The sequence below is a fragment of the Harpia harpyja genome, chromosome 17 (genome assembly GCF_026419915.1).
Source record: "Harpia harpyja isolate bHarHar1 chromosome 17, bHarHar1 primary haplotype, whole genome shotgun sequence".
NCBI lineage: Eukaryota > Metazoa > Chordata > Aves > Accipitriformes > Accipitridae > Harpia > Harpia harpyja.
The window spans coordinates 12,501-38,513 of NC_068956.1; the positions used below are offsets into that span (position 1 = coordinate 12,501).

Sequence of the window (26,013 nt, forward strand, 5' to 3'; positions counted from 1 at the left end):
AGACAGGCTCTGGGTTCAGGTGCGTCCCAAAGGAGAAGCAGTTCCCACCACCGCCAATAAGCAACAACTCCTTCTCATTTGGCAGAAAGACACTACTATGATTATGGAGCATTAATGGCCACTCCAGATGCTCCTAAAAAAGGAAAGGAGATTTTGAACATACAGGACTTCAAAACACGTGTACCTTATACAATGCTGTAGAGATATTTCAGATGGTACTTTCATTAGAAAGTTAAGAACAACCACATTAGGTCCCATCTAGGACCATTTAGTCCACTATACCACTCACAAATGTGGGCAAAATTAGATAGCTAGAGAACACAGGAACAAGGAAACCATGATATACTCCTCTAGTGTACGCCACCCACCCAACAACTTGGAGTTCAGTGATTTTTAATGAGAGAGAATGTCTTTGTACTCCTTGAACTTTAATGTTTTTCCTTCCAAGAACACAGCCAGTCACTTTCTGAATCCGTGTAACCTTTGGCATCCATCTCCCGTGGTAAGGAGTTCCAGAGCTTACCTATGTTTCATATGAAGCACTCTTTTGAAGCATATTGCCTGCTAGCTTCTTTTGATGTCTCCTAGTTCTTATATCGAAAGAAGCAATGAACAGTCATGCCCTCTTCACCACAAAGTAGACAGCCTAAAGTATAGTTATACATGTGAGGTCCACGAAACTTCTGATTTATAACCTGTGTATCTGACAATCTGAAAAGAAGCTCTGTCGTGATGACCTCCAATATTCAAAAGCTCAGGAAAGTGAACCCTGGACACACACTTGTGGCAGATAACAGACTGTAGCAGTAACAAAACTGCTGTGTTGGCAATTCATTTATTGTTGGGGCCGCTGGAATCTGAAGAGGACAGGTTGTAGAGGCTTCCCTTGTAAAATGCTCAAGACAGAAGGCAACTTTTATGAGGGTAGTCTCGTCTATATTCTTGGAGAAAGGTTAAGGGATAGTGGTTAAGAAAGATATATCTGCCCATGGTAAGCGTTCCACGGCTTTTTCAAGCACAGAGAAAGCTGCCAGCCAATGGTTTTGGTGCTATCACCTTCTAACGCATGTATCAAAGCAGTAATACTAATAGTATCCAGTATGCACAGAAAATCACTGACAATTCCAGTCTTTCAAAACTTGGGACCAATCCACATACACTGTACAGTACTATCAATACTTTAGCACAGTACTGGTATGTGGGATACTTGGAAAGTAATGGGCACATAGTGAACAATCCAGACTCAATAGAATTGATCAATTTGTGAGCCAAGGATGTTTTGTAAGCAGCAGACTTCAAGGATGCTTTGCTTGTGGACACATATTTAGCTAACGGTAGTAAGAGCATTCCAGATGCCTTTAGAAGGCCTTGAACAGAATAAACAAGAAGACAAAAAAAGAAAGATGCCAATTAGAAGAACACAGGTGTGCATTCCACGATAAAGGGAACTTGGCAAAGAACCTCAATTCCACAGCTTATCTTGACCAATTAGACTGAGACAAGTTTCGCATGTTTTAGTTAATACAACCAATTATGCCTTATGTTTATGCGCGTGTACGGTGTTGTTATAACCAATCACTAGGTGTAACTAGGCGCGTGGACAGCTCATGCTAACCAATCTCTAATTTGCTTATGCGTGAACAGTAACTAGAATGAACATATAAACCGAGCTATCTTGGCAATAAAGTGGCATCTGCTTGATCATATTGATTGTGCGCAGTGTCCGTGACTTCTGCGTCAACACTGGTAGGTTCAAGAGCCTACAGAGTTTCACCTAAGTCAAAGCAAACAGCCCATAAACAAAGGCAGCTACCAATCCATCTGCATTGAATGGAAAGTTCTATTCTTGTAGATACAACTTTATTATCACCATACCCATCCTCACTGCTATCCAACAAAAGTAGCCTATTTTATCTAAAGAACCCTAGGCCACTTAAAACTTCTGCTACAGAGAGTAAGAAAAAACTAAACTACACTTAAGCATACTTCATGCTTTATGCCCTCACGAAAATGCTGCAAGGTCAGCCAGATGCACGCATGCTACCCATTATAAACAACAGACCAGTCACAAATTCCAGTTTCACCACGGACAGGATCCATAGGTACAGGTATCTAAAGAAATTTCTTTCTTTACATAAAAGATAAATAAAAACTTGTCAAGCAACAGAATCTTTCTCATAGAATCATAGAATGGTTTGGGTTGGAAGGGACATTTAAAGGTCATCTAGTCCAACCCCCCTGCAATGAGCAGGGAGATCTTCTAGATGGGACATGGGACAGGGACAACTAGATCAGGTCGCTCAGAGCTCCGTCCAACCTGGCCTTGAATGTGTCCAGGCATGGGGCATCAACCACCTCTCTGGGCAACCTGTGCCAGTGTTTCACCACGCTCAGCATAACAAATTTCTTCCTTACATCTAGTCTGAATCTCCCCTCTTTTAGTTTAAAACCATTACCCCTTGTCCGGTCACTACAGGCCCTACTAAAAAGTCTGTCCCCATCTTTCTTATGAGCCCCCTTTAAGTATTGAAAGGCTGCAATAAGTTCTGCCCGGAGCCTTCTCTTCTCCAGGCTGAACAACCCCAACTCTCTCTCAGCCTGTCCTCACAGGACAGGTGTTCCAAGCCTCTGATCATTTTTGTGGCCCTCCTCTGGACCCGCTCCAACAGGTCCATGTTTTTCTTGTACTCCAGGCAGTATTATCACAGATGAGGGCTACTCACAGATTTAGACTAAGTTTTGCCCAGAGTATGCCAAAATCCTGCTGTGTGACATCACCTGTATGATTGTTCTTCACTGAATCATAGAACAGAATCACAGAATAGTTGAGGTTGGAAGGGAAGTACATCTAGTCCAGCCACCCCTGTTCGAAGCAGGCTCAACTACAGCAGGTTGCTCAGTACCTTGCCTAGTCAGGTTTTTAATATCTCCAATGATGGAGACACCTCAGCCTCTCTGAGCAACCTGTTCAGTGTTCAATCACCCTTACAGTAAAAAGTTTTCTTATGTTTAAGTGGTGTTTCCAGTATTTCCATGCTGTTTTCTTACTGTACTTCAGGCAGCAGCTATAGCACACAGCAATTTCCACCATGAAGTTTTTAATTAAATTATACCACAGACCTCCACAAAGACTATCTGAGGCTCTGGTTTGATCTGTTCTCTTCTTCCACAGACATCCTGAAATTACTATGCTTGTGCCCATCTCAGTTCTGCTCCCCCTGTCTGGAATAGAGGAGCTCCATGCCCTACAGTCTTCTGCACATTCAGACTCTCCCTCTCTTAACACTATTATGTTCTCTGGGCTGGCAAAAGCACTTCAAAATTAGATTCTACCTCGAACAGGGAATGTTTATTCCACTTACAAATTTGCCTACTTTGCATTCCCTACTCCACTTCAGGTAATAGCCCTAAAGTTACCATGTTCCTTCACACAACACTGTTTACCTTGAAAGAAAAATTTCAGTACTTACTACATTAATTGTATAGTCCAAGCAGAGACCAGTCATTAAGTCAATGACAGTGATGCCTGGCACAGAGGATGAGTGAAACCACACGCCACCAACAAGCAGAAGTTTTCCGTCATGCACGTGTGCAGTATGTGAATACCTGTGAGTTCAAAATGAGATTGAACTCCATTAGTAACAGAGGTAGGTAGAGACAGGCCACGGATTCACTGCTGAATGCTGTCTACTTACCTTGGGATGAGAGGAGGGTGAGTCTCTACTGTCTGCCACTGAAAGCCATGTTCAAGCTCCCTCAGAAAGAAAACTGAACCTAAGGGCTGCTCAGCTGCTCCCAGACCTCCTGCAATTAGCACTCCTCCTTTCCAGCTACAGGCGCTGTGAGAGTGACGGCTTTCTGGTACTGGACCCTCAACAGGAATCTAGAAAAACATAAGTCCAAGGCTGAAGTTTGCCAAGCTAAGTGTCTTCTTCATGTCCAGGCTCTTAAAAGATCTCTTTTGTTGCATGTCCTGTGCGATGTAATATTCTTTCCTGCCACAGGATAGGAACAGTTGCTGGAGGGGAACAGAGTAAACATGATAGGGAACAATCAAAAAAACCCAACCTACACATGTTCCTCTAGGGACAGCTAAGCAGAAGTGTTTCCATTTACACCATTTCCAATATTTCTCTGGCCCTCAGTATATTTAATATCATTCAGTCTTTAGAGGGTTTTATTTCTGCACATTTATTAGAGGTTACTGTATTTGCATTCTTGCATGCTGCCTTCTGTTCAAGACATGCACCTGAGAACCGCAAGTGTACAAACACATAGACTAATGCAGTGATCAGTAAAGCAGGTGATCGGTGGTTCAAACCACAGAGCAAGATAAAATGCTGAACTGCAGTACTAATATGCAGAAAGGAAACCTTTAGTGCTTGCACTAAAGGAAAAAATGTAAGATGAGGGGTTTAATGGAATATCATAGCAAACAAGCTGTGGAGAAAATTTTGGAGGCCATCTGGTCCATCCCTTTCTCCTAAAGCAAATTCAACTATATCTATTATCATCTGGAGAGATGGTTATTTAATAGTTTCGGAAAGTCTGCAGTGACAAGAATTTCTCACCTCTTTAGGCAGTCTAGGGCTGCTCTCCAGCCTCTTGTACCCCAATTTGTATGTATAACCAGGATTACTTTGTCCTAGGTACAGAATCTGGGACTTGCTCTTGTTAAATTCCATATGCTTGGTGGGTGACTGCCCAGCTCTCTAGAATCACAGAATCATTTAGGTTGGAAAAGACCTTTAAGATCATCAAGTCCAACCGTCAACCATGCCCACTAAACCATGTCCTGAAGTGCCTTGTCTACATGCTTTCTGAATACCTCCAGGGGATGGTGACACCACCACTTCCCTGGGCAGCCTGTTCCAATGTTTGACAACCCTCTCAGTGAAGAAATTTTTCCTAATATCCAATCTAAACCTCCCCTGCCGCAACTTGAGGCCATTTTCTCTCGTCCTATCTCCAGCCACCTGACAGAAGAGACCAGCACCCACCTCACTACAACCTCCTTTCAGGTAGTTGTAGAGAGCGATAAGGTCTCCCCTCAGCCTCCTTTTCTCCAGACCAAACCACCCCAGCTCCCTCAGCCGCTCCTCATCAGACTTGTGCTCCAGGCCCCTCACCAACTTGGTTGCCCTTCTCTGGACACGCTCCAGCACCTCGATGTCTTTCCTGTAGTGAGGGGCCCAGAACTGAACACAGGACTCGAGGTGCGGCCTCACCAGTGCCGAGTACAGGGGAACAATCACTTCCCTGCTCCTGCCGGCCACGCTATTTCTGATACAGGCCAGGATGCCGTTAGTCTTCTTGGCCACCTGGGCACACTGCTGGCTCATATTCAGCCGGCTGTCAACCAACACCCTGAGGTCTTTTTCTGCCAGGCAGCTTTCCAGCCACTCTTCCCCAAGCCTGTAGCGTTGCCTGGGGTCGCTGTGACCCAAGTGCAGGACCCGGCACTTGGCCTTGTTGAACCTCATACAGTTGGCCTCGGCCCATCAATCCAGATCTCTCTGTAAGGCCTCTCTACCCTTGAGGGAGTCCACAGCTCCTCCTAGTTTACTATCATCAGCAAACTTAACTTAATGTACATTCAATTCCTGCATCCAGATCATCTGTAAAAACATTAAAAAGCACTGGCCCTATAATTGAGCCCTGCGGAATCCCACTGGTGACTGGCTGCCAGCCTGGTGTAACCCCATCTACTGCAACTTTTAGAGCCCGGCCTGTCAGCCAATTGTTCATCCATCATATTATGGACTTGTCTAGCTGTATGCTGGACATTTTGTCCAGAAGGATACTGTGAGAGACAGCATCAAAAGCTTTGCTAAAATAAAAAAAAAAAAACCCCACATCTACTGGCTTCCCTTGGTGAACTAGATAGGTGACCTTGTCATAAAAGGAAATTAAATTAGTTAAGCAGGACTCTCCCCTCATGAGGCTGGGTATGACCAATGACTGCGTTGTCTCTCAAGTGTTTTTCAATAACTCCCAGAATAACCTTCTCCATAATTTTACCAGGCACCGAAGTGAGACTGACAGGCCTGTAATTACCAGGCTCTTTCTTCTTATCCTTCCTGAAAATTAGGACATTTGCCAGCTTCCAGTCAACTGGGACCTCTCCAGACCCTGAAGATCATTGAAAAATAATGGAAAGAGCTTCTGTAATAACATCGCCCAGCTCTTTCAGTACTTTGGTATGAATCCCATCAGGCCCCATAGATTTATGTGCATCCAGCTGGAGCAGCAAGTCTCGAACAAGTTCAGAGTCAGCTGGGAGTTTATCATTCCCCCAGTCACAGTCTTCCAACAGTGGGTTCTGGGGGTCCCAGAGCCCACCATCAGTGTTAGAGGCGAAGAAGGCATTGAAGTCTCCACTTCTTCTATGTCCCTATTTGTGAGGTGACCGACCTTGTCAAGTAACAGACCAATGTTATCTCCAATTGTCCTTCTGCTGTTAATATATTTTAAAAAGCCCTTTTTGTTGTCCTTCACAGTACTGGCCAGCTTGAACTCTAATGAAGCTTTGGCCACACGAATTTTCTCCCTACAGTGGCAAACAGCATCCCTGTAGTCCTCCCATGTCACCTGTCCTTGCTCCCGATGTCCATACACTTTCCTTTTCTGCCTAAGTTCTAGAAGAATATCCCTGCTCAGCCAAGCCGGCCTTCTGCCCCACTTGCCTGACACTTTGGAATTGCCTACTCCTGTGCTTTTAAAAAGTAACCAGCATTCATGGACCTCAATGCCTTCAAAAGCAGAATCCCAGGGGACCTTACTAACTAGTTCCTTCAGCAGCCTGACGTCCCCATATCCAGCATCAAAGTTTTGCTGGCAGTTCTTCTCCTACCGCCAAGGATTTGAAACTCAACTACTTCATGGTCACTGTGACCAAGACAGCCACCAGTCACCACTTTGCCCGTGAGTCCTTTGCTGTTTACAGGCAACAAATCTAGGAGGGCACCTTTCCTAGTTGGCTCCTTTAGTACATGCACCAAGAAGTTATCTTCAATGTGCTCCAGGAATTTCCTGGACCTGTTTGTGTCTGCTGTATGATGTACCCAGTTGACATCTGGGAAGTTAAAATCACCCATAAGGACAAGGGCAGCTGATCTAGAGGTATCTCTCAATTCCTTACAGAATAATTCATCGGTGTCGTTGTCCTGGCTGGGTGGTCAATAGTAGACTCCCACAAGAACATCTGCTTTATTTGCTTTCCCCTTAATCCTTACCCAGAGGCTCTCAACCATGTCGATGCCAACTGCAAGTGCCATACAATCCCACCCCTCCCTTATATACAGCGCCACCCCCCTGCCTTGCATGCCCTGCCTATCCCTCCTGAAGAGCCTATAACCATCCATCACAGCACACCAGCCAGAGGACTCATCCCACCAGGTTTCTCTTATGCCAATGATGTCGTAGCTCTGGGACTGGGCGAAAGCTTCTACCTCCTCTTGTTTATTCCTCATGCTGTGCGCATTAGTATAGAGACATTTCACATTCGCTCCAGTGTACTCAGCACATCATGGAGCAGACTGAAGGACCTCACTAGCACACCATCCCTCAAACATTGGCATGCCATCCTGTGGCTAACCACTAGCGAGCCTGGTTTTATCCCTTTCCCCCTTCAAATCTAGTTTAAAGCTCTTTCGACGAGCCCTGCTGACTCCTGTGCAAAGACCCTTTTCTCCCTTTGAGAAAGGTGCACCCATCTATCGCCAGCAGGCCTGGTGTAGTGCAGACTGACCCGTGATCAAAAAACCGAAAATTCTGCCAGTGACACCAGTCACGGAGCCCGGTATTGATCAACTGGGTCTACCTGTTTCTTCCAACATCATTCCCTGCAACTGGAAGGATAGAGGAAAACACTACTTGTGGCTCCTGAACCCTTAACCAGTCGTCCCAAGGCCCTGAAGTGTCTTTTGATCGCCACTGGACTTCTTACTGCAACTTCATTGCTGCCTACATGAAAAAGCAATAATGGCTAACAATCCGAGGGCCATACCAGTGTAGGAAGTTTTCTTGTAACATCTTTGACCCAGGCCCCATGGTGACCGCAGACTTCCCTAAGAAGTGGGTCTGGTCAGCATATTGGGCCTTCTGTTCCCCTCAGAAGAGAGTCTCCTATGACAATGACGTGTCTTTTTTTCTTAATGGAATGGTTCTGATGCAGGGTGTAGGCCGACTTAACCTTGGCGACACCTCCAACCTAGACGGACCATCAACTTCATCGTTGTTTCATTCCACGTCCAGAGCCTCATACCTATTGTACAAGGACACCTGGGAAGGTGAGGTAGCCACAGAGGAGATGTGCCTGGTGCACCAGGCAGGAACTTGTCACCATTCTCCTCTATCCCTTAAATCACCACATTCTGCCACGTGTTGAGAGGACAAGGAATCTTCCATATCATGTGTGCTGTCTGCCTGACAGGTCTGTCCCAGGGAAGGTAGGGTGCGGTTCCAGTAGACAATCTCCTTCTCAGACTCCCTGATACTACTCAACCTGTTCCCCTCCTCCCAGAGCTCTTCCACAAAGCTGGGGATTTCCTCTATCTGGATGCACCTCCCACAGGTGTGCCCACTACTGCTGTCCAGTACTGGCGTAGGAGTAGGGCGCACCCTGCACCCTGACACCTGGGTAGCAGCATGTTCCCATGGGAGCTCTGCCTGGGAAGCTGCATCAATCTGGACATAGCCTCCTGCCGGGTAGAGGCCACCGCTCCCTGCCCGAGCCAGCAAAGTTACAGCGCCCTGCCGTGCAAACTGCCACGCAAACTGCTGCGCCAAGCCCTGGCTGACACACCATGCCCTGTCTGCCTGCCCTGGTCACTAGCATTCCTTACGGTTTTCTTTTAGAGGTGGCGGGGGGTGCTTGGCCGTGGCTGCTCCTGGCCCTGTCTCTGCACTCCCCTGAGGTTTCCCCGGTTCAGGAAACCTCCCTGCACACCGCACTACAGCAGCCACTGCAGATCGTGCTGGCACCGGAGCTGCTTGCCTCGGTGACTGAGAACGCTGACAGGGAAATCTTATCAACGCGTATAAACGCCTAATGGGATACAGGAAAGAAGACAGAGACAGAACGTTCTCAGTAGCATCCAGCAACAGGGCCAGAGGCAATGGGCACAAACTGAAATACAGAAAAACCCACTTAAATATAAAAAAACCCTCACATTTTCCTATGAGGTCAAGCACTGGAATAGGCTGCCCAAAGAGGTTGCGGAGTCTGTTATCTTTGGAGATAATCAAAACCCAACTGGACAATACCCTGAGCAACCTGTTCTAGTTAGACCTGCTTTAAGCAAGGGTGCTGGACCAGATGGTCTTCAGATGTCCCTTCCGACCTCAACTATTCTGTGAAGACTGTATTCCACTAAATAGCAAGGTGTTTAGAAGTTAGCTCTAACTCTAATCACCGTGAAGTGTGACAGTACTGCCAATGCCATCCACTTCAATATGGTAATAACACTGTGATTTAGCTGGGCTTCCAATACAGCAGCGTGCACCTGTGAAGTGAAGGCAATTTCTACTCCCCAGGGCCTCCCTAAGTTCTTACCACAGTGCAGGAAAGTTCCTGAGCGTGCAGGAAATACCAATCCCCTAGCACAGGCTCCATTGCAGAGCGGCCACCATACAGAAACAGGTACTTCTCGCCTACAGAAAAAGACAACCAGGAGAAAAGAGAAGATAGAATTTGGTATGTCACAAAAGCAAAAATTTCCATTTGCATAGAAGGGAATCTGACCAAAGACAGAAATTAAGGCAGACAGGCAGAAGTTTTCTACACTATTTATATTAAGACATCCTGCAACCCAATGAACATTTCCCTACTTTAGCAATAAATGCAAGAAATTGTTTCATAGATACAGGAATTACTCTTGTATCTAGATCTTCTATAAGACACATGAAAGACTAAATATTTTTACTAAAAAGCTGCATTCTTCACATTTGTGGTCATTCAAAAGACAGCCATCATCCACTTACGTTACGTAGTTTCTGAATGTTAAGGTCTGAATGGAAATCACACACTGTAGTCTCAAAACCAAAAGGAGAAAACATGGTTTTTAATATACCTGATAGACTTAAGGACTGAAAATTCAGGCAATGGAAAGATTACACCTGTAGAACTAATAAAACTAGAAAACCCTAAGTACATAAATCATAGCAACAAAATGACATTTATCCCAAGAAAACAGATAAATCCTCATAAGATAGCAAGAACGTGTGTTTGTTCACACAAAACAGAGATAATGATAATTTAAGTGTGTAGGAGTTAATCTGGAGAAGCCTCAAAAAGAAGGTACAAAAGTACTTTGGATAGATGTCAAGGATGTGCGTTATCTGCACTGTGCACTGTCAGCTCACTTCTTCATAATGGACTGTGCAGATAAGACAAGTGTTGATCACTTCAGCTACGAAGCAAAATCAGGGGAAAAATAAGATGATACAATACAGTCTGACAAAGACAAAACCCAATGTATTATTTATAAAATTTTATTTTCCCATTTAGCATTTGCTTCTTTGATGTAAAATATTGACTGGAAGGCTGAACTCTAAACTACATTATGGTGCTAATTAAACACTGCTTCACAAATTCAAAGTATGCTTCAGACTACACTAACAACTACTTAACAATTCCCCTGGTGTTCCCCTTCAATAGCTCCCTGCCACCTAGCGGAGAATTAAACAGCTTAAAGAAATGACAGCTTTCACCTTTGGGATTCCACTAAGTCCCACCACTGACTTGATAACAACCGCTCAAGTTTTTGCCCCTTACGGTCAATATCTTTTACTAGACAAACCTTCAGCGTGCCATTGCAAGGCTTGATTCTAGACCTATTCAGAACTACTGAATATTTGTCAACTGCTATTAGAAGAGTAACATTTCTTCTGAGGCACTTCTCCTGGATTAAGAGCTAGGGATCCTGCTCCATAATGCTCCAGAATTAAAATATTATACTTCAGAGAGGAAGTTCTGAAACTTCTTTCTGGTGTGATCAAGCATGAATAACCTTAAGCCATAAATGATCTCAAAGAATCAGTCTTCCAGAAGAGATTATTTCCCTAGGTTTCAATTCTACTTAACACTGGGTATTATGTGGTTTAAGAAATAGGAAATTATCATATTTCAAGTGTCAAGAAGAGATCTCAAAGCCTCTTTTAATTTCTTTTCTACTGGCAGGCTTGAGAAGTGGGCCAATACAAACCTCATGAAGTTCAACAAGGCCAAGTGCAATGTCCTGCACCTGGGTCAGGGCAATACCCAGCATCAGTACAGACTGAGGAGGGAGGGATTGAGAGCAGCCCTGCAGAGAAGGACTTGGGGGTACTGGTGGATGAAAACTTAGATATGAGCTGGCAATGTGCACCTGCAGCCCAGAAAGCCAATCGCATCCTGGGCTGCATCAAAAGAAGCATGGGCAGTAGGTCAAGGGAGGTGATTCTCCCCCTCTGCTCTGCTCTCATGAGACCCCACCTGGAGCAATGCATCCAGCTTTGGGGTTCCCAGCACAAGACAGACATGGATGTGCTAGAGCGGGTCCAGAGGAAGGCCACGAAAATGGTCAGAGGGCTGGAACACCTCTCCTATGAGGAAAGTCTGAAAGAGTTGGAATTGTTCAGCCTGGAGAAGAAAAGGCTTCAGGGAGACCTTACTGCAGCCTTTCAATACTTGGAGGGGGCTTATAAGAAAGACTGAGACTTTTTAGCAGGGCCTGTAGTGACAGGACAAGGGGTACTGGCTTTAAACTAAAAGACGGTTGATTTATATTAGATATAAGGAATAAATTCTTTACTATAAGGGTGGTGAGACACTGGAGCAGGTTGCCCCAAGGAACTGTGGATGTCCCATCCCTGGAAGTGTTCAAGGTCAGGTTGGATGGGGCTTTGAGCAACCTGATCTAATTGAAGATGTCCCTGCCCAGAGCAGGGGGGGTGGAACTAGATGATCTTTAAAGGTCCCTTCCAACCCAAACCATTCTATGATTCTATGATTTACATAATGGCAGAACAGTATTCACCATTCTGGGTTTTGTTCCTTTACTAGTAATTCATAGCGCTAAGAATTCTTAACATTTGCTTTGCTTTTCTTTTAAGCATCTGTTCATCATTACAAAGCCTTACTGAGTAGCAGTGCTACGTTATGTGCTAAAAAGCTCACCTGCGCACCCACAGAGGAGCACAGAGGCAAAATAAGGTGGGGGAACCCAAATAATATCCTGCCTCAGCTACTTCCAGACCCATCTCAAGAGAGCAATCAAGCCATAAAATGCTCATTTCCTCATGCACATGGGGAGCACAGAGAGGCAGCAGCAGTTATGCAGGCAAGAGAACCCCAATTACACGCTTATAGAAGCAGACCATCTGTTCTGGCTCCTCCCAGGGCTGTCCCAGGAGAACTATCAGCCCCATTGTCCAGCTGTGAAACCCACCAAAATGAGTGAACAGGACCAAGTCTCTGGAGCACCTTTGAGGGGGTACTGCCTAGGGGTTATGGGACACATTATAAGATGCTGAGGAGAAGCATTGGGGGTTTGCATAAGACTTAATATGGAATGCTCAGGAGAGGAACCAGAGGCAGGAGAAGGCATGGGTTTAGGTGATTTGGGGAGGTACAAACACAGGAAGACAGAAGGATAAAAAGATAAAAAGGGCTAATCATACGTAAACAGGTTGCTGGTCAGTATGCCTGTCTGGCCACATCCTGCACCTTAAACAGGAACAGCTGAAATGAGTCTTTTTCATCTGTGGGTAGGTGTGTTTGTGAAACTGCAGTTGCAAGTATATATTGTAGCACTTTGAAAAATGCATTATGAGCTTTTTTCAGCACTATACAATCATACATACTTTTTGATTCCTGCCCTGCATCCAGAAAACTAACAAGATTGCAGCTCATCTATAATAAAAGCCATTATCACAAGGTACAAGTCAACCATGTATTAATGGCACAGATAATTGAAATCCTGCTCCGTTGTTGGATCAACCAATTCAGTTGCTCAGTTCAGGAAACTCAGCTGAGACTGTCCCGTCTTTCCCTTTTGTCAGTTTTAGTAAAGCCTCTCACAAACACTTTCGGACTTGACAAACAAAAAAGGCACAACAAGAACTGGGTAGATATGATAAGGAAAATACATTCAAATGAAGTTTAAGCCTTAAGTCTTTAAGCCCAGGAAAACAAATCACCACTGAACAAAATTTTTTATGAAATGTAACTGGATTCTCTAAAGTGCTGATGAATCTATCGAGATCATATTCTTTCCAAAATGTTCAGCAAAAAGCTATTGTTTCAGCCAAAGGAATACTACGCACCAACATTAACTGTATAGCCTGTACTACATAAAAAGTTAAGGCAATATCATGACAGCTTGCCTTTTAGACCTCACTGTCTGGACAGGACTGCCCCATATATTCTGAAATTTGTATACTTCCGCATACCTACAGCCATTTCCACTCTTTCTAGGCTTTTTACCTTTGAATATTACTTCAGTTGTGCTGTGTCTCCAACGCAAAGCAGCTGGTTCAGCAGCAGGCTGCAGACTTACAAGCTCCACTGTAATGTCATTTGGGTCTGACGCATTACAGGTTTCAGGGAACTTTAGCCACAACATTCCCAAACCTGCACTTGATGGGGATGTTCGTCCTCCTACCACCAGGGCCAGGCTGTTCGAGAGACATGACACAGTATGGTACAACCGCTCATCTGTGGAGATCCAAAAAAAATCATCACAGTTCACACAAATCTTTCTCCCACAAAATTTATAGAATCATAGAATCATTTAGGTTGGAAAAGACCCTTAAGATCACCGAGTCCAACCGTTAACCTAACACTGCCAAGTCCACCGCTAAACCACGCCCCTAAGTGCCACATCTACATGTCTTTTAAATACCTCCAGTGATGGCGAATCGACCACTTCCCTGGGCAGCCTGTTCCAATGCTTGACAGCCCTTTCAGTGAAGAAATTTCTCCTAATATCCAATCTAAACCTCCCCTGGCACAACTTGAGGCCGTTTACTCTTGTCCTATCACTTCTTACTTGGGAAAAGGGATCGACATCCACCTCGCTACAACCTCCTTTCAGGCAGTTGTAGAGAGCGATGGGTCTCCCCTCAGCCTCCTCTTCTCCAAGCTAAACAACCCCAGTTCCCTCAGCCGTTCCTCATAAGACTTCCTCTCTAGACCCTTCACCAGCTTTGTTGCTCTTCTTTGGATGCAGTCCAGCACCTCAATATCTTTCTTGGAGCGAGGGGCCCAAAACTGAACACAGTATTTGAGGTGCAGCTTCACCAGTGCCGAGTACAGGCAGATGATCACTGCCCTAGTACTGCTGGCCACACCATTTCTGACACAAGGCAGGATGCTATTGGCCGCCTTGGCCACCTGGGCACACTGCTGGCTCATACTCAGCTGGCCGTCGACCAACACCGCCAGGTCCTTTTCTGCCAGGCAGCTTTCCCGCCGCTCTTCCCCAAGCCTGTAGCATTGCATGGGGTTGTTGTGACCCAAGTGCAGGACCCGGCACTTAGCATTCAGAACCTTCAGATCTCTCTGACTGCCAGCATAATTGCGCTGTGACATCGCTTTTCCACTAGACATCATTTTGTTGTTAGCACAAAAATGTCTTCCTTACACTTGCCATCAGTATGGGAACTCACCCCATCTTTTATCAGGATTTTCCTTTTTCACACAGCCAGCTTTCCAGTAGCCTGCATGCTTAATTAGCACATGAAAATTTCTCATACGGCAGTGTTGTCCATCCTCCTCCCCAAAGCCTCCAGTGGTGAGAATCACATTGGGTTTTATAAGAACAGAGTGGTGACCATAACGTCTCAGGCCAGAAATTTCAGAGTGCATTGCACACACTGCTGCAGTGATACTCCCAGCCATCCTGACAGTCTCATCATGATGAGGAACTGTAAGCCAAAGAGAAACAAAGAACTTATGCACAAGGAGGAACCAAGGACTACATTTTAAATGCGAGATCAAGCAAGTCTGTTCAGCTTTTCAAGAAGACAAAATCGTGAAGCAAGTTGACAGAGCACACAGACAATCTGACATGCCCTCAAAATCAAGCTGTAATTGTTTAAACTACCACTGTGCCAACTTTCAACTTCTGCTTACTGCTCCCTCAGCTCCTGACACAGTTCTGAGACTGCTTTAATGGGGTGGAGGTAAGACTGGCTAAAAGACTGCAGTGTCCTAAACTGCTGTAGTAAGATAGGAATTACTGCAATACCTTCAAAAGGAGTACCTTTCTGATGAAGACAGTATTTGGCTACTTAATTAGCAAAGAACAGCAGAAAAAGGACAAACACCTGGAAGCTGGATTTCAAAGTTTCTTGCTAGAATTTGACCCTACCTTCACAAAAGCATTGAAATAAAGTTCTAAAGCATGAAGAATAATCTCTGTTAATTCCAATGGTCGTACTACAAGAGAATATTTTCAGGTATGTAAATATCTTCTCTCTAAATATTATATCCCTTAGTATGAAACAAGCTTTCAACACAGGACTCTAGCTCACCTCTGCATTTTACAAATTGTTTTCTTTTAATCAGTTTTGAATTTGCATCTTCTTCGTTTCAATCAAGTGCCTTATTCTTGTGTTGTAAGAGATGATGAGGTGGAGGAGAAGCAGCGCTCAGTCTATTTTTCGTATGCCATACCCAGAAAAATTGCCTGAATGTTGTTTAGTACAAGACACTACTTTCTGTTGTTTGATGAAGTAAAAAATTTCATCTCCTTGGGCTTAAATCTCTTTCTACTGATGGATCTTTTTAAGACTGAGGGTTTTTTTCATTTTGGAAAATATACTTAAATCATGCTCTGTTTGGAAGATTTAGTACTTGCGCTGTCTTGAACAGGGACCCAAGCCTATTTGAGAGGATAGTTGGGGGCACATACTGGTATTTGATATGTACCTTTTGCCATTACCAGTAAAAAATATCTAAGCATGGATAATTTACCAGATTTTGAAGGCTCTTGCTATCAGTTTTGAATACAACAGAGACAGCAGCAGAAAGACCCTATTCCTGTCTCTAATGAATGAAGCGTCTTCACTGTGTTAATGTCAGTTAAGCAAATGTCAGATTATTTTTTTTAATGTAAGGATAGGTCCTACGCATTTAGGAGTCTTTCAGGTTTTAACATAAGGACCAGTGACAATCACACAGTATATTTAACCACACCCACATTCATTTAGCTTCGGTTTCACTACATGTTTTCACACCTAACCAAGACACAACACAATGGATTCAGTAGCCTTGTTGGCTTAAGGAATGCCATCCTGCCTTATCCTTTCGCGGCTGCTTTTCCTGCTCCCTAAAACACAGATATCGACTGAAAGTTGCAGACAGAACTACTTGTGGTGCTATACTGTGAACAAGACTAGTGATGTGAAACAGGTTAAAAATAACCTTCTGTTTTCCACCCAGAAAAAGGAAGCAAGCAGCTAAAAGCAGGAATTTCTTGGACTGCTACTGCTACCAAGTCCTTTTTATCATGGAAACACAGTCTTGGTCTTGGCTTTTCCCCAGAGGTACCACTTTTCTCCCAGCTGATAAAAGCAACATACAGATTTAAAAGCATTTCAGAAACAGAAATACTACATGTACAATTCCACCCACAGGGGATAACAGAACAGAAACTGTGACACGCTCCTGAGTGCTCTGCTGGACAATAGTTTGACAGTGCAGTAAGTAAAACATAACAACCTTTTGGGAGCTGGAAGGATAGAATGGCTCAGAGAGTCATGTATGGAGGCAAGTGGGAATAAGTTGAAAAGGGAGAGTCTGTGGGATCCCAAAAATAGGAGGAGGAACAGAGCAGACTGGCATTGCAGCCATGCACTGGAGGGCCCCACGTATAAACAGAAGGAAGAGCTGTTCAGACTGGAACGTTCAATAAACTGAAAGAATTAAACTGATCAGAACCACCAGAGTCAGGACGTTGCCCTGGCCTCCCTATGGACAGCAGAACCATTGTTAGAAGGATGGAGAAAGCTACTCGCATGGCAGCATCCCATCTGTTCCTTCCAGAGTTTTATTGTCTCCTAAAACCTCTCAGAGAAGCCTGCATGACATAAAAGAATACTACGAAAACTAGTCAGTATGTACCTGTCATATTGGATAACAACGGAGTCCAGGAAGGTTCCATCCCCTTTGATGCAGTCAAGACAAAGTAATGAGAACATTTCAGATGCCATTCCTGCAGCAAGCCCAAAGAAAAAAAACAAAAAAAAACCAAAACAAAACAAAAACAATCCCCCTCAAAATCTCAGAGTAGTAAGGATCTCAGAATGGCCAGGGTGATCAAATCAAAGACCAACCTAGCCTAGCACTGTTTCTAACAGTGGCCAAAATCAGAAGACTAAAGTTGAATCTGAGAAAAAGCAAGTATATAAATACTTTCCTCACTCCAACCTTCAAAAATTTACAGCTCAGGGATTTTCTAAGCAAGAAGCTGTGTCTTTGTACTGAACAGTCCTTGATGGATTTCTCATCCATGAACCCATCCAGTTGTAATTTGAACTCACATAAACTCCTATCACCTCTAACATGCTAGTGGCAAGGAGTTCCACAGCTTAATTATACATTGCATGAGGATATATTCAGCCAACTACGTGACTGGAAGGCATAACCATGAATTTAAAGGGTGCAAGAAACCACAATATTGGCATCATTGGCCCAAATTCTACCAGAAGTAAAAAGCATCTTTTGAAAAGTGATAGCCAAAAATTAATGTAAATACCAAAAATGGAAGAATCCACTATTTGTCCCTAGGCTAATTATTCTAAAAATTAGTCACCCTCAGCACTAAGTGTGTATTTTACATTTCTTATCTAATTTGATCAAGCTTGTTTCCAGCAAGACCTCGACGTTACTTTATCTCAAGGGCTAATTGTAGACCTCTCTGTAATCACATATCTTACTCCTATGCACATTTTTCAGCTTGGACTTGTGTACATGTTAACCTCCGCTATAAGGAAAATTATAAAAAGTCTTTCCTTTCTCACTGTATGAGCAATTGCCTTGATCTGCAATAATTCTTGTACACATCTCTACACCACTTGCAAATCTGCCAGCATCTTTCAGTCATCCCTTTTGCATTCATGAAGCAGAGCAGATCCTGCATGTTGGCAAAATAAATGCAAGCACATTAAATTGTTTTCATACTGCAGGCCATTAAGATTTCTAGAGAGAATTATAAACAGAGAACCACAAAATCGATAGGGAAACTTGTAGTAAGTATCCTACAGGATATTTATCTCAAAGTTACTCAGTATCTTTGACTTACCTTCTCTTCTAGACTTCAAATAGTCACAAACTTTGCCAGCAGTTAACATTAAAATGGCAAAGAATAGTCATAGTTAAATTTCAATCATTAATATAGGAATACCTGTACAGAGTCAGACAAAAAATATCTGAACGTAGTAATCTGTATCCAGCAATGACAAACAGTAATAGCCTACGGAAATACAAGACAGCAGTACAAGTGCAATCTACTTCCCCCAGGAATGGTCCCAACCATTTGCAGTCAGGAACCTCACATCAGGTGTACTTTTATGTATTCAGTAATCCTCAATGGACTTCTCTTTCATTAAAATAATTGCCCCTTGAACCCATGCAAACTTTTAGCATCTACAACATCTTTTATACCACCAGCTAGTTTGCTATGCTAAGACTGTCTCCTTGAGAGACCACTCACCGAGGAAGGAATACGAAGCTTTTCTAGCACCAAAGAGAGTCTTCTTCCAATGCTACTTGCCCCAGCTCCACATTGAGCTTCCTGCAGGCTCTGTATTAACTAAATCTGATTCAAGATCCTTTCTGCCTACATGAACACCTATACCTCAGAAGCTCTTGTACAGTACTGTGACCATAAGAAATTGCAGACACCTTACCACATCAAAGCTAGGTCACTGGTGTTCAGAATAAAGGAGGGTTACCTCGTATTCATCAAAAGGCTCCAGAGCCTGCACTCTTTGCTGCTCATCTTCTGGAGTACAACAGGTGAAAAACTCATTCATATCCATGACACTGCACTCAGTCCAGCCCTAAAAGAGAAATCACTCAAAATTATTACCTCTGGAAGGATAGAGGATCACTTTGCAGAAGAAAACAAAGACCCTAAAATAAACACCTGCATGAGCCTTTAAGACTGTCTAGCTGGAACAACAGCAGCCCAGAATCTGGTGAAGATAGATCTCTTACCTGTAAAGCTCTTAAGAACTTAATTTATTATATCTAAAGTCTCACAGGAACCCATCTTGCCTTAATCCCATACCAGAAAGTAAGCTGCAAGTTGGTTGGAAGGACCTTCAAATGACTAGTCATGCTACTAGAGAAGGCAGTGTCTCGGCCTTGGCCCTGTTTGCTTCAACCCGTAACTGACACAGCTGATGACTTCTGAAATTATTTAATGTTACAATCTTTCCCAGGTAAATCATGCTTCATGTGTGCCCTAGAGCTGCAGGTACTTACCTTTTCAAAAAAGCGCCTCTGCTGTGCCTCACAATCAGGGTACTGTGCCAAAGAATGAAGTACCGAGTTCAGCTGGCTAAAATGCTGCTGCATAACACGTCCAAAGGGGTCCTCTGGGTGCATCTGCTCATACAGCAGAAAGCATGCCTGAGAGAAATGCTCTGCTGCCCATTGAATCAAGGCATCTGACCTGTCAGGCAGATTGTGCGTAAGAAATGAAATAACTGAGGGCCCACCTATCATCTGGCAGATGCAACACATCTTCCTGCAACACCACAAAGCATGCTATTAAGGCATCCTGACAGAGGTAATAGACAAAAGAGAATCCTGTGCTGGGGACTTACGAACATCTCCTCCCCCATCTGTGCAGAGTATTCAGGGGACGAGAAGAAGAAGAAACTCAAAATCACTCGTTCGAGGTTTTTCTTCTTTTTTTCCTCCCTTTTAGGATGTAATGTGGACATCAATTACCCCATCACAATTATGATGTAAGGAGCTGTTTAGGACTTCCACAGAATTCCTGAGGCTTTAGTTATAAGACAGCAGGTCTCCCAGCCCCAGGTGATGTACATACAGAGAACCTTATTCTTTTCATTTTTCCACCTAGCTAACAGGATAACGCAACTGACCTGCTATTTTCCATGTAGGTGAGCACCACCTCTGCTATGAAGAGGGTGGGGATTCCATTGTCCAGTCCTGCTTCCTCGAGAGCTCTCTCCAGCTCAGACAGCTCCGATAAATCCACTCCCAGTAATTTATAATCCTCTCCAGAAAAGGTAATGACTCCTGGGAGACAAAAATGATACTATCTCACTACAGCACTGATGCAATACTGAGACCAAAAGGGACAAGTAGGAAAATCAACCCCACAGGCAATTGCTCACAAGGCTGTGCCCATCAAGTCAATTTCTTTGGGACATGTACAAGAAAATCCCCATCACTAAATGAACCATAAAGGGATAGTCGAGAAGCGATCCGTTACATGCAGACCTAAAACTCCATTATTCCTAATGCAAATTTTACCTACCGATTTCTCATAGAATTATCACATTTACTATAACAACAGAACTTTATCATATTTACTTTAACAACATTTTTATAGAACTACTATAATTCAGAATCAAATCTTAAAGGCTGTCTTTTATAGACCTCTCAGTTTAGGCTAAGAAAGTACCATTGCTTTGATAGAATTTGAATGGTTTGCCTCACAACCATAAAACCATTCTTGAGATTTTGGGGGTCTGTTTGTTTGTTTTTTAAATAGATGTCATTTCTGTAAAATGGCACTGAATCCTGAACCAACACATGCTAGCTGTCTGCAAACACCAGGACTAATCTCACAGATCACCGTTCTCAGGAAATAAGTTCCAATTTATGATTTACAAGCATTACCATGACATACCTCCGTACTCCGTAAGAGCATCATAAGCTATAGCTTGTTGACCTGTTTCAGCCAAAACCAAACATAGACAAAGCTAATTGTAAAGTACATTTAGAAACCAGCTACTCTGTACCAGTACAATCCAACAATTACACCTGTCCTGAGAACTGTTAATCTATACTGTTCTCAAAGGCATCCATTACCAGAGGCAAAATGGCCTTCTTCAGAAGCCCATCCCAGGGTTCCCTGTTAATTTCTTCTAACAACTTGTCTATCCATCACTTCCTGCCCTCTGGACACAGAGAACAGGGTATTCCCAACTCTTCTGACACCCCACCTACCTTTTAATTTAAGTACTTGAAGATTACTGGTATGGACAGAATTCTTTGCCACGGGATGCTGCCAATATTAAAAACATCAATGGATTCAAAAGGAAACTGAACAAGCTCATGGAAGAGCTACTCACTAAGACTTGTTCAACTGCTCACGGGAGCCAGGGACTTGCGCTCTGCACCTACCTCTGTAGCTGTCTTCCATCTGTATTTAAATTGATTATTACAGTCTAAATGTAGCAGCTTACATATGTATGTCCCTATTGTATTTCATTCCACATTTTCCAGACCATTCATGCACTTTGTCAAAATCCTACTCTCATCCGCCATATTGCAACCTTCCCTATTTCTTGCTGGTTTATTACATTTTCACCTTCTACAGCATATCATCTAAAATATTAACGGAAACATTGAAGAAAATCAGGAGAAACCTCTAGTGAATCCCATACTTTACACTCCTCCATTTTGCCACTGAACTGCCCCTTAGTACTTAGCTAGCATAATAATCCTTTCAGCTCTGCTTTAATTCTACAGTAGTTTCATAAGGCTCATTTTTTCCTGCCTTGGAGAGGGAAAAAAAAAGTCAGGTAACATAACGATTAATGTTTTATTACAGTCAAGACACCTAAGAATCATACCTTCCCTCCTACCCATAAAGCCTATAAATCGCAGTATAATTTAGGTTGAAAGGGGCATTTGAAGGTCATCTAGTCCAACTCCTTGCTCACAACAGAGTTACCTGTATCAGGTTGCTCAAGGCTTTGTCCAGTCAAGCTCTAACTATCTCCAAGGCTGGAGATTCTACCACCTTTCTGGGCAACCTGCTCCCGTTTCTAACTACTCACATGGCAGAAAAAAAAAAAAAAAAATTCATTATACATAACTGGAATTTCCTTTGTTGCAATTTGCAACCATTGCCCCTTGACTGTTTGCTTCATGCCTCCAGGAAAAGTCTGGCTCCATCTTTTCTACGCTCTCCCGTTAGCTAGTTGAAGACTGCAGTAAGACTTACCTCCCTCGCTCCTAACCTCCTCTTCTTAAGGGAGAACAAACCCAGTTCTCTCAGCCTCCCCTCCTATGTCATGTGCTCTACCACTTTATCATTTGTGTGACCTCTCACTGGACATGCTGCAGTTCGCCACTGTCTTTGTACTAGTGAGCCCAAAGCTGGACACAGTACCTCAGAAATTGTAACAGAAAGAAACTGAACTTGGTTTGATATAATACGCTCCTGATAAATCCATTCTGGCAGCTATACATCATCTTATTATCTCCCAATGCTTATGAATGATTTATTTGTCCCAAAATTTTTCAGAAAATGAACATGCTTTTCATCTACAACTTCGTAGTTCCTCTACCATCGTATCTCGCTTTTTACAGGCTGAAGCTATGTTTGCTTATTCTAAACATTTAGTATCTAGAAAACCTTCCATAAATATTGTACCTAATTCTTCCCCTCCAGTATCTCCCACCAGTGCTGACAACTCTTTCATTCTTTTGATCAGAGTAGCTTTCTGGCATGCCACACTTGGGAAATCCACCTCATATACCACAGTGTGATGCAGAAGACCTATGTCCTTCAAACGGAAGTATAAGGAGTCAAAGCCAGCACCTAAAGACAGGATCTGCAAAGAAATTATCAGAAAAAGTTATACTCAACTCTAGCAGCATCCTGAGCATCTAGGTGTGAAAAATATTCAATCACATCATCTGTAGAGTGACAAAATCAGACAATCTCCTGCAAGAGGTAGAAGAATTTTGTGTAGTTATTGCCCCCTCCCAGATACTTCTGTCAAAGGGACAAATGGACAGCCTCAGCAGTGCCAGTCAGATTCTCTGTGCTCTTCAAAAAAGATCCTCTTCTAGGAAAGGATCACAACAGATGCACTAATAAGCTACTGCAGTGCCAAGATGCCAAAAAGACTTTTCACATATACAGTGGAAATTGCTAGTACACCCAGACAAAGAAAATGCACCTGTGTCCTAGGGTGGCTTTGGGTCTTCAGCAGGAAGTCTTGAATGCAGTGATCTACAGCACGGGCGCGGATGTAATAACCCCTGTGGAATGAAATTCAGTTGTAATCACTGTCCAGGTACCCTATTTCTCCAGCACTGGCATCCTCCATTTCAAAAAACCTGATTTTTTCTCTCTCAGCTTCTACCCAATAACCCCACATTTATAGACCTGCACTGGGAAACCTCTGATGATTTGTCATATCTAGAGCTTGTTAATAAATACACATCTCCTGTATTCAGTAAGTGTATTAACCAACAAGATTATGGATAACCCAGAGAAAACGTGTAGATATCCTAGCTGGACCTGTTCTGTTTTACATAAATAAATACTCACTGGATGAAAAAGTAAGAATCCAGACAGTTAGGATGCTCCCCTGCAATGTGGGTGGCCAATACCAGAGTTCCTGCCCCAAATCAGGTGCCATAACAATATGAAATTAACTCCTTTACTTACAAGAGGCTATTGAGTATAACAAAATGAATGACACTGTGTGCAAATGCAGTGAGAGGTGAACAAAAAAGGGAAGAGAAGCAAAGTCAGGAAAGGAATTTCATTCTGTTTTCTGAATGCATGGAAGCCTAACTCCTGGAAAGTGATTACTATTTGCCTAGTCTAGTAGGGACTGGTATCTCTTTTTCCTTGGCATTTTCTTTTATTGTGTTTCATCACGTCCCCACCAGGCTTACCAGTTCCTATCACCCCCTTTAGCAAGCATGTTGTCATCCCCATGCCTCGCAGGGACTAAAGACTTCACTAGATACTCTAAGATGTCCCAAAATTCGTCATGACAGTGTTGACAACTGCAATACATAACTCTTTCTATGAATTTAGTTTGGCATGCCAATGCCACATGACAAGTCAACACAGGCTCAGCTTCGTGACCTGATGAGCAACACTTGTTTTCATAGGCCTGCAGGCTTCTGCTTGAATACCACTTTTTTTTTTTTTTTTCCCCTTGTCCTGGTTTTGGCTGGGATAGAGGTAATTTTCTTCTTAGTAGCTGGTACTGTGTGTTTTGGATTTAGCGTGAGAATAATGTTGATAACACACTGATGTTTTAGTTGTTGCTAAGTAGCGCTTATCCTAAGTTAAGGATTTTTCAGTTTCCCCTGCTCTGCCAGCAAGCAGGTGTACAAGAAGCTGGGAGGGAGCATGGCCAGGACAGCTGACCTGAAAGAGCTGAAGGGATATTCCATACCATAGAATGTCATGCTCAGTATATTAACTGGGGGGAGTTGGCCGGGAGGGGCAGATTGCTGCTCGGACATCAGTCAGTGGGTGGTGAGCAATTGCACTGTGCACCACTTGTCTTTTCTTGTTGGTCTTTATTTTATTCCTTTATGTTATTATTACTATTATTATTCTATTTTTTTATTATTATTGTTAGTATTGCATTTTATTTTACTTTTGTTATTAAACTGTTCTATCTCAACCCACGAGTTTTACTTTTTTTTTTTTCCTATTCTCCCCATCCCACTGGGAGGGGGGAGGAGCGAGCGAGTGGCTGTGTGGTGGTTAGTTGCTGGCTGGGGTTAAACCACAACATCCCTGAATGAAGTTCCTTTAGCAACTCACAGACACTTTGACTGCATTAAACTATTAGCCTTGTATTACTTGTAAACTCCACTACCATATAAGCGTAGAACCCTCTACACATGCGCATTAAAACATTCGTGCTTGTGTCCTGCAAAGCTCCAGAGAAGACCTGCTGGTCAGTCACCACCAATTCAAAAGATAATACTGTTTCCCTGAGCCACCAAATACCTTACTGAAATTGTAATGTTCTTGAGAATTAATGAGAAAACCATTGACATGCTAACATTTTTAGTACATTAGTTTTCCAATCTTACTGAAAGTAGTTTTCAGCAGCATTGAATATGGGAGTTAGGAACCAGTCCAGCCACACATTTCACTCAGGACAAAGCTTTCGATTTTTGCCCACAAACCATGTAAAAAAAAATTACACTAACAGTCTAAAAAGGTTACCTTCCCGAGAGACAGCGCTCTGCAAGTTGCCACTCCGTCACCATGCGTACCTTCCTTAAAATGCATTTTAAGAAGCTGTGCCTTAAACAGCAGTGACAACTCAAGGGGTGCGGGGAATCACTAGGGCCTTTCTGCACCCCGAGAGGCGGGAGGCAGCGAGCCCCACGCCGACCCGCCGGCGCCGGGGCTCGGCAGCCACAGAAGCCGAGGGCCCCGCGCAGCGCCCGCTCCTCACCGGTGCACAAGCGGGGCTCGCCGCCGCCGCCGCCGCCGCCCCACCAGGAGCCGCAGGAACCGATCCTGGATGTAGCCCCGCGCCGCCGCCGAGCACTTGCTGACGGCGCTGCTGCCGCCGGTGCCCTGGACCTGCCGGGACAAGGACACGTTTAAGGTCCGCGGCGCCGGCGCTTCCGTCCGACGCCGCGGGTCGGGAAGCGGCCGGGCCTAGTGGGGCGGGACGGCGGCGCGAGGCAGCGCCAAGGGGGCAGTTACAGCCGGCGCCGCCGAACCCCGTTCACGTCCCAGCCTCCCCTCCCCCCGCGCCCGCGTTTGCCTCCCCTCGTCCCCCGAAGCCAGTCCGGGCCCCGCCACCCGCGCCGGGGCCACGGCTGCGCCGAGGGGCGGCGGCGCCCGGCCGAGGGTCACTCACGGCGGCGGCGCGCGGGGCGCCCGGACGCCCGCGGCTCATCCTGCGCGCAACGGGCCGCTGCGCCGGGAAGGGCGACCGCACCGCCGGGCGCAGGGAGTGACGCGCCGCGCGCGGCGCCCGGCGCAGGGAGCGTCGGGGGCGGGGGGCTCCCGGTGGAGCGCGCCCCCTGGC

At 44.3% G+C, this 26,013-nt stretch overlaps 1 protein-coding gene across 4 annotated transcripts in view; it reads right to left on the bottom strand.

Moving 5' to 3' along the window:
• The window catches only part of LCMT2 (leucine carboxyl methyltransferase 2), a 26,212-nt gene extending 256 nt beyond the window's left edge, over positions 1 to 25,956 (bottom strand). Inside the window, exons 1-14 of one of the 4 annotated variants that reach the window (XM_052813031.1) lie at positions 25,843 to 25,956; positions 25,429 to 25,559; positions 23,167 to 23,248; positions 22,635 to 22,815; positions 20,107 to 20,263; positions 19,478 to 19,667; positions 18,943 to 19,050; positions 17,111 to 17,153; positions 14,653 to 14,910; positions 13,469 to 13,699; positions 9,557 to 9,654; positions 3,696 to 3,883; positions 3,471 to 3,606; positions 1 to 133 (exon numbers count right to left, since the gene is read on the bottom strand). The exon at positions 1 to 133 is cut by the window's left edge and continues 256 nt beyond it. In XM_052813031.1, the coding sequence (XP_052668991.1) occupies positions 1 to 133; positions 3,471 to 3,606; positions 3,696 to 3,883; positions 9,557 to 9,654; positions 13,469 to 13,699; positions 14,653 to 14,910; positions 17,111 to 17,153; positions 18,943 to 19,050; positions 19,478 to 19,667; positions 20,107 to 20,263; positions 22,635 to 22,815; positions 23,167 to 23,248; positions 25,429 to 25,559; positions 25,843 to 25,881 (1,975 nt within the window). In that variant the 5' untranslated portion in view covers positions 25,882 to 25,956. Of the gene's footprint in view, positions 134 to 3,470; positions 3,607 to 3,695; positions 3,884 to 9,556; positions 9,655 to 13,468; positions 13,700 to 14,652; positions 14,911 to 17,110; positions 17,202 to 18,942; positions 19,051 to 19,477; positions 19,668 to 20,106; positions 20,264 to 22,634; positions 22,816 to 23,166; positions 23,249 to 25,057; positions 25,080 to 25,193; positions 25,396 to 25,428; positions 25,560 to 25,842 lie in introns of those variants that run through there. The other 3 variants (XM_052813030.1, XM_052813033.1, XM_052813034.1) reach the window with 3 other exon arrangements.
• Positions 25,957 to 26,013: the final 57 nt, after the last annotated feature.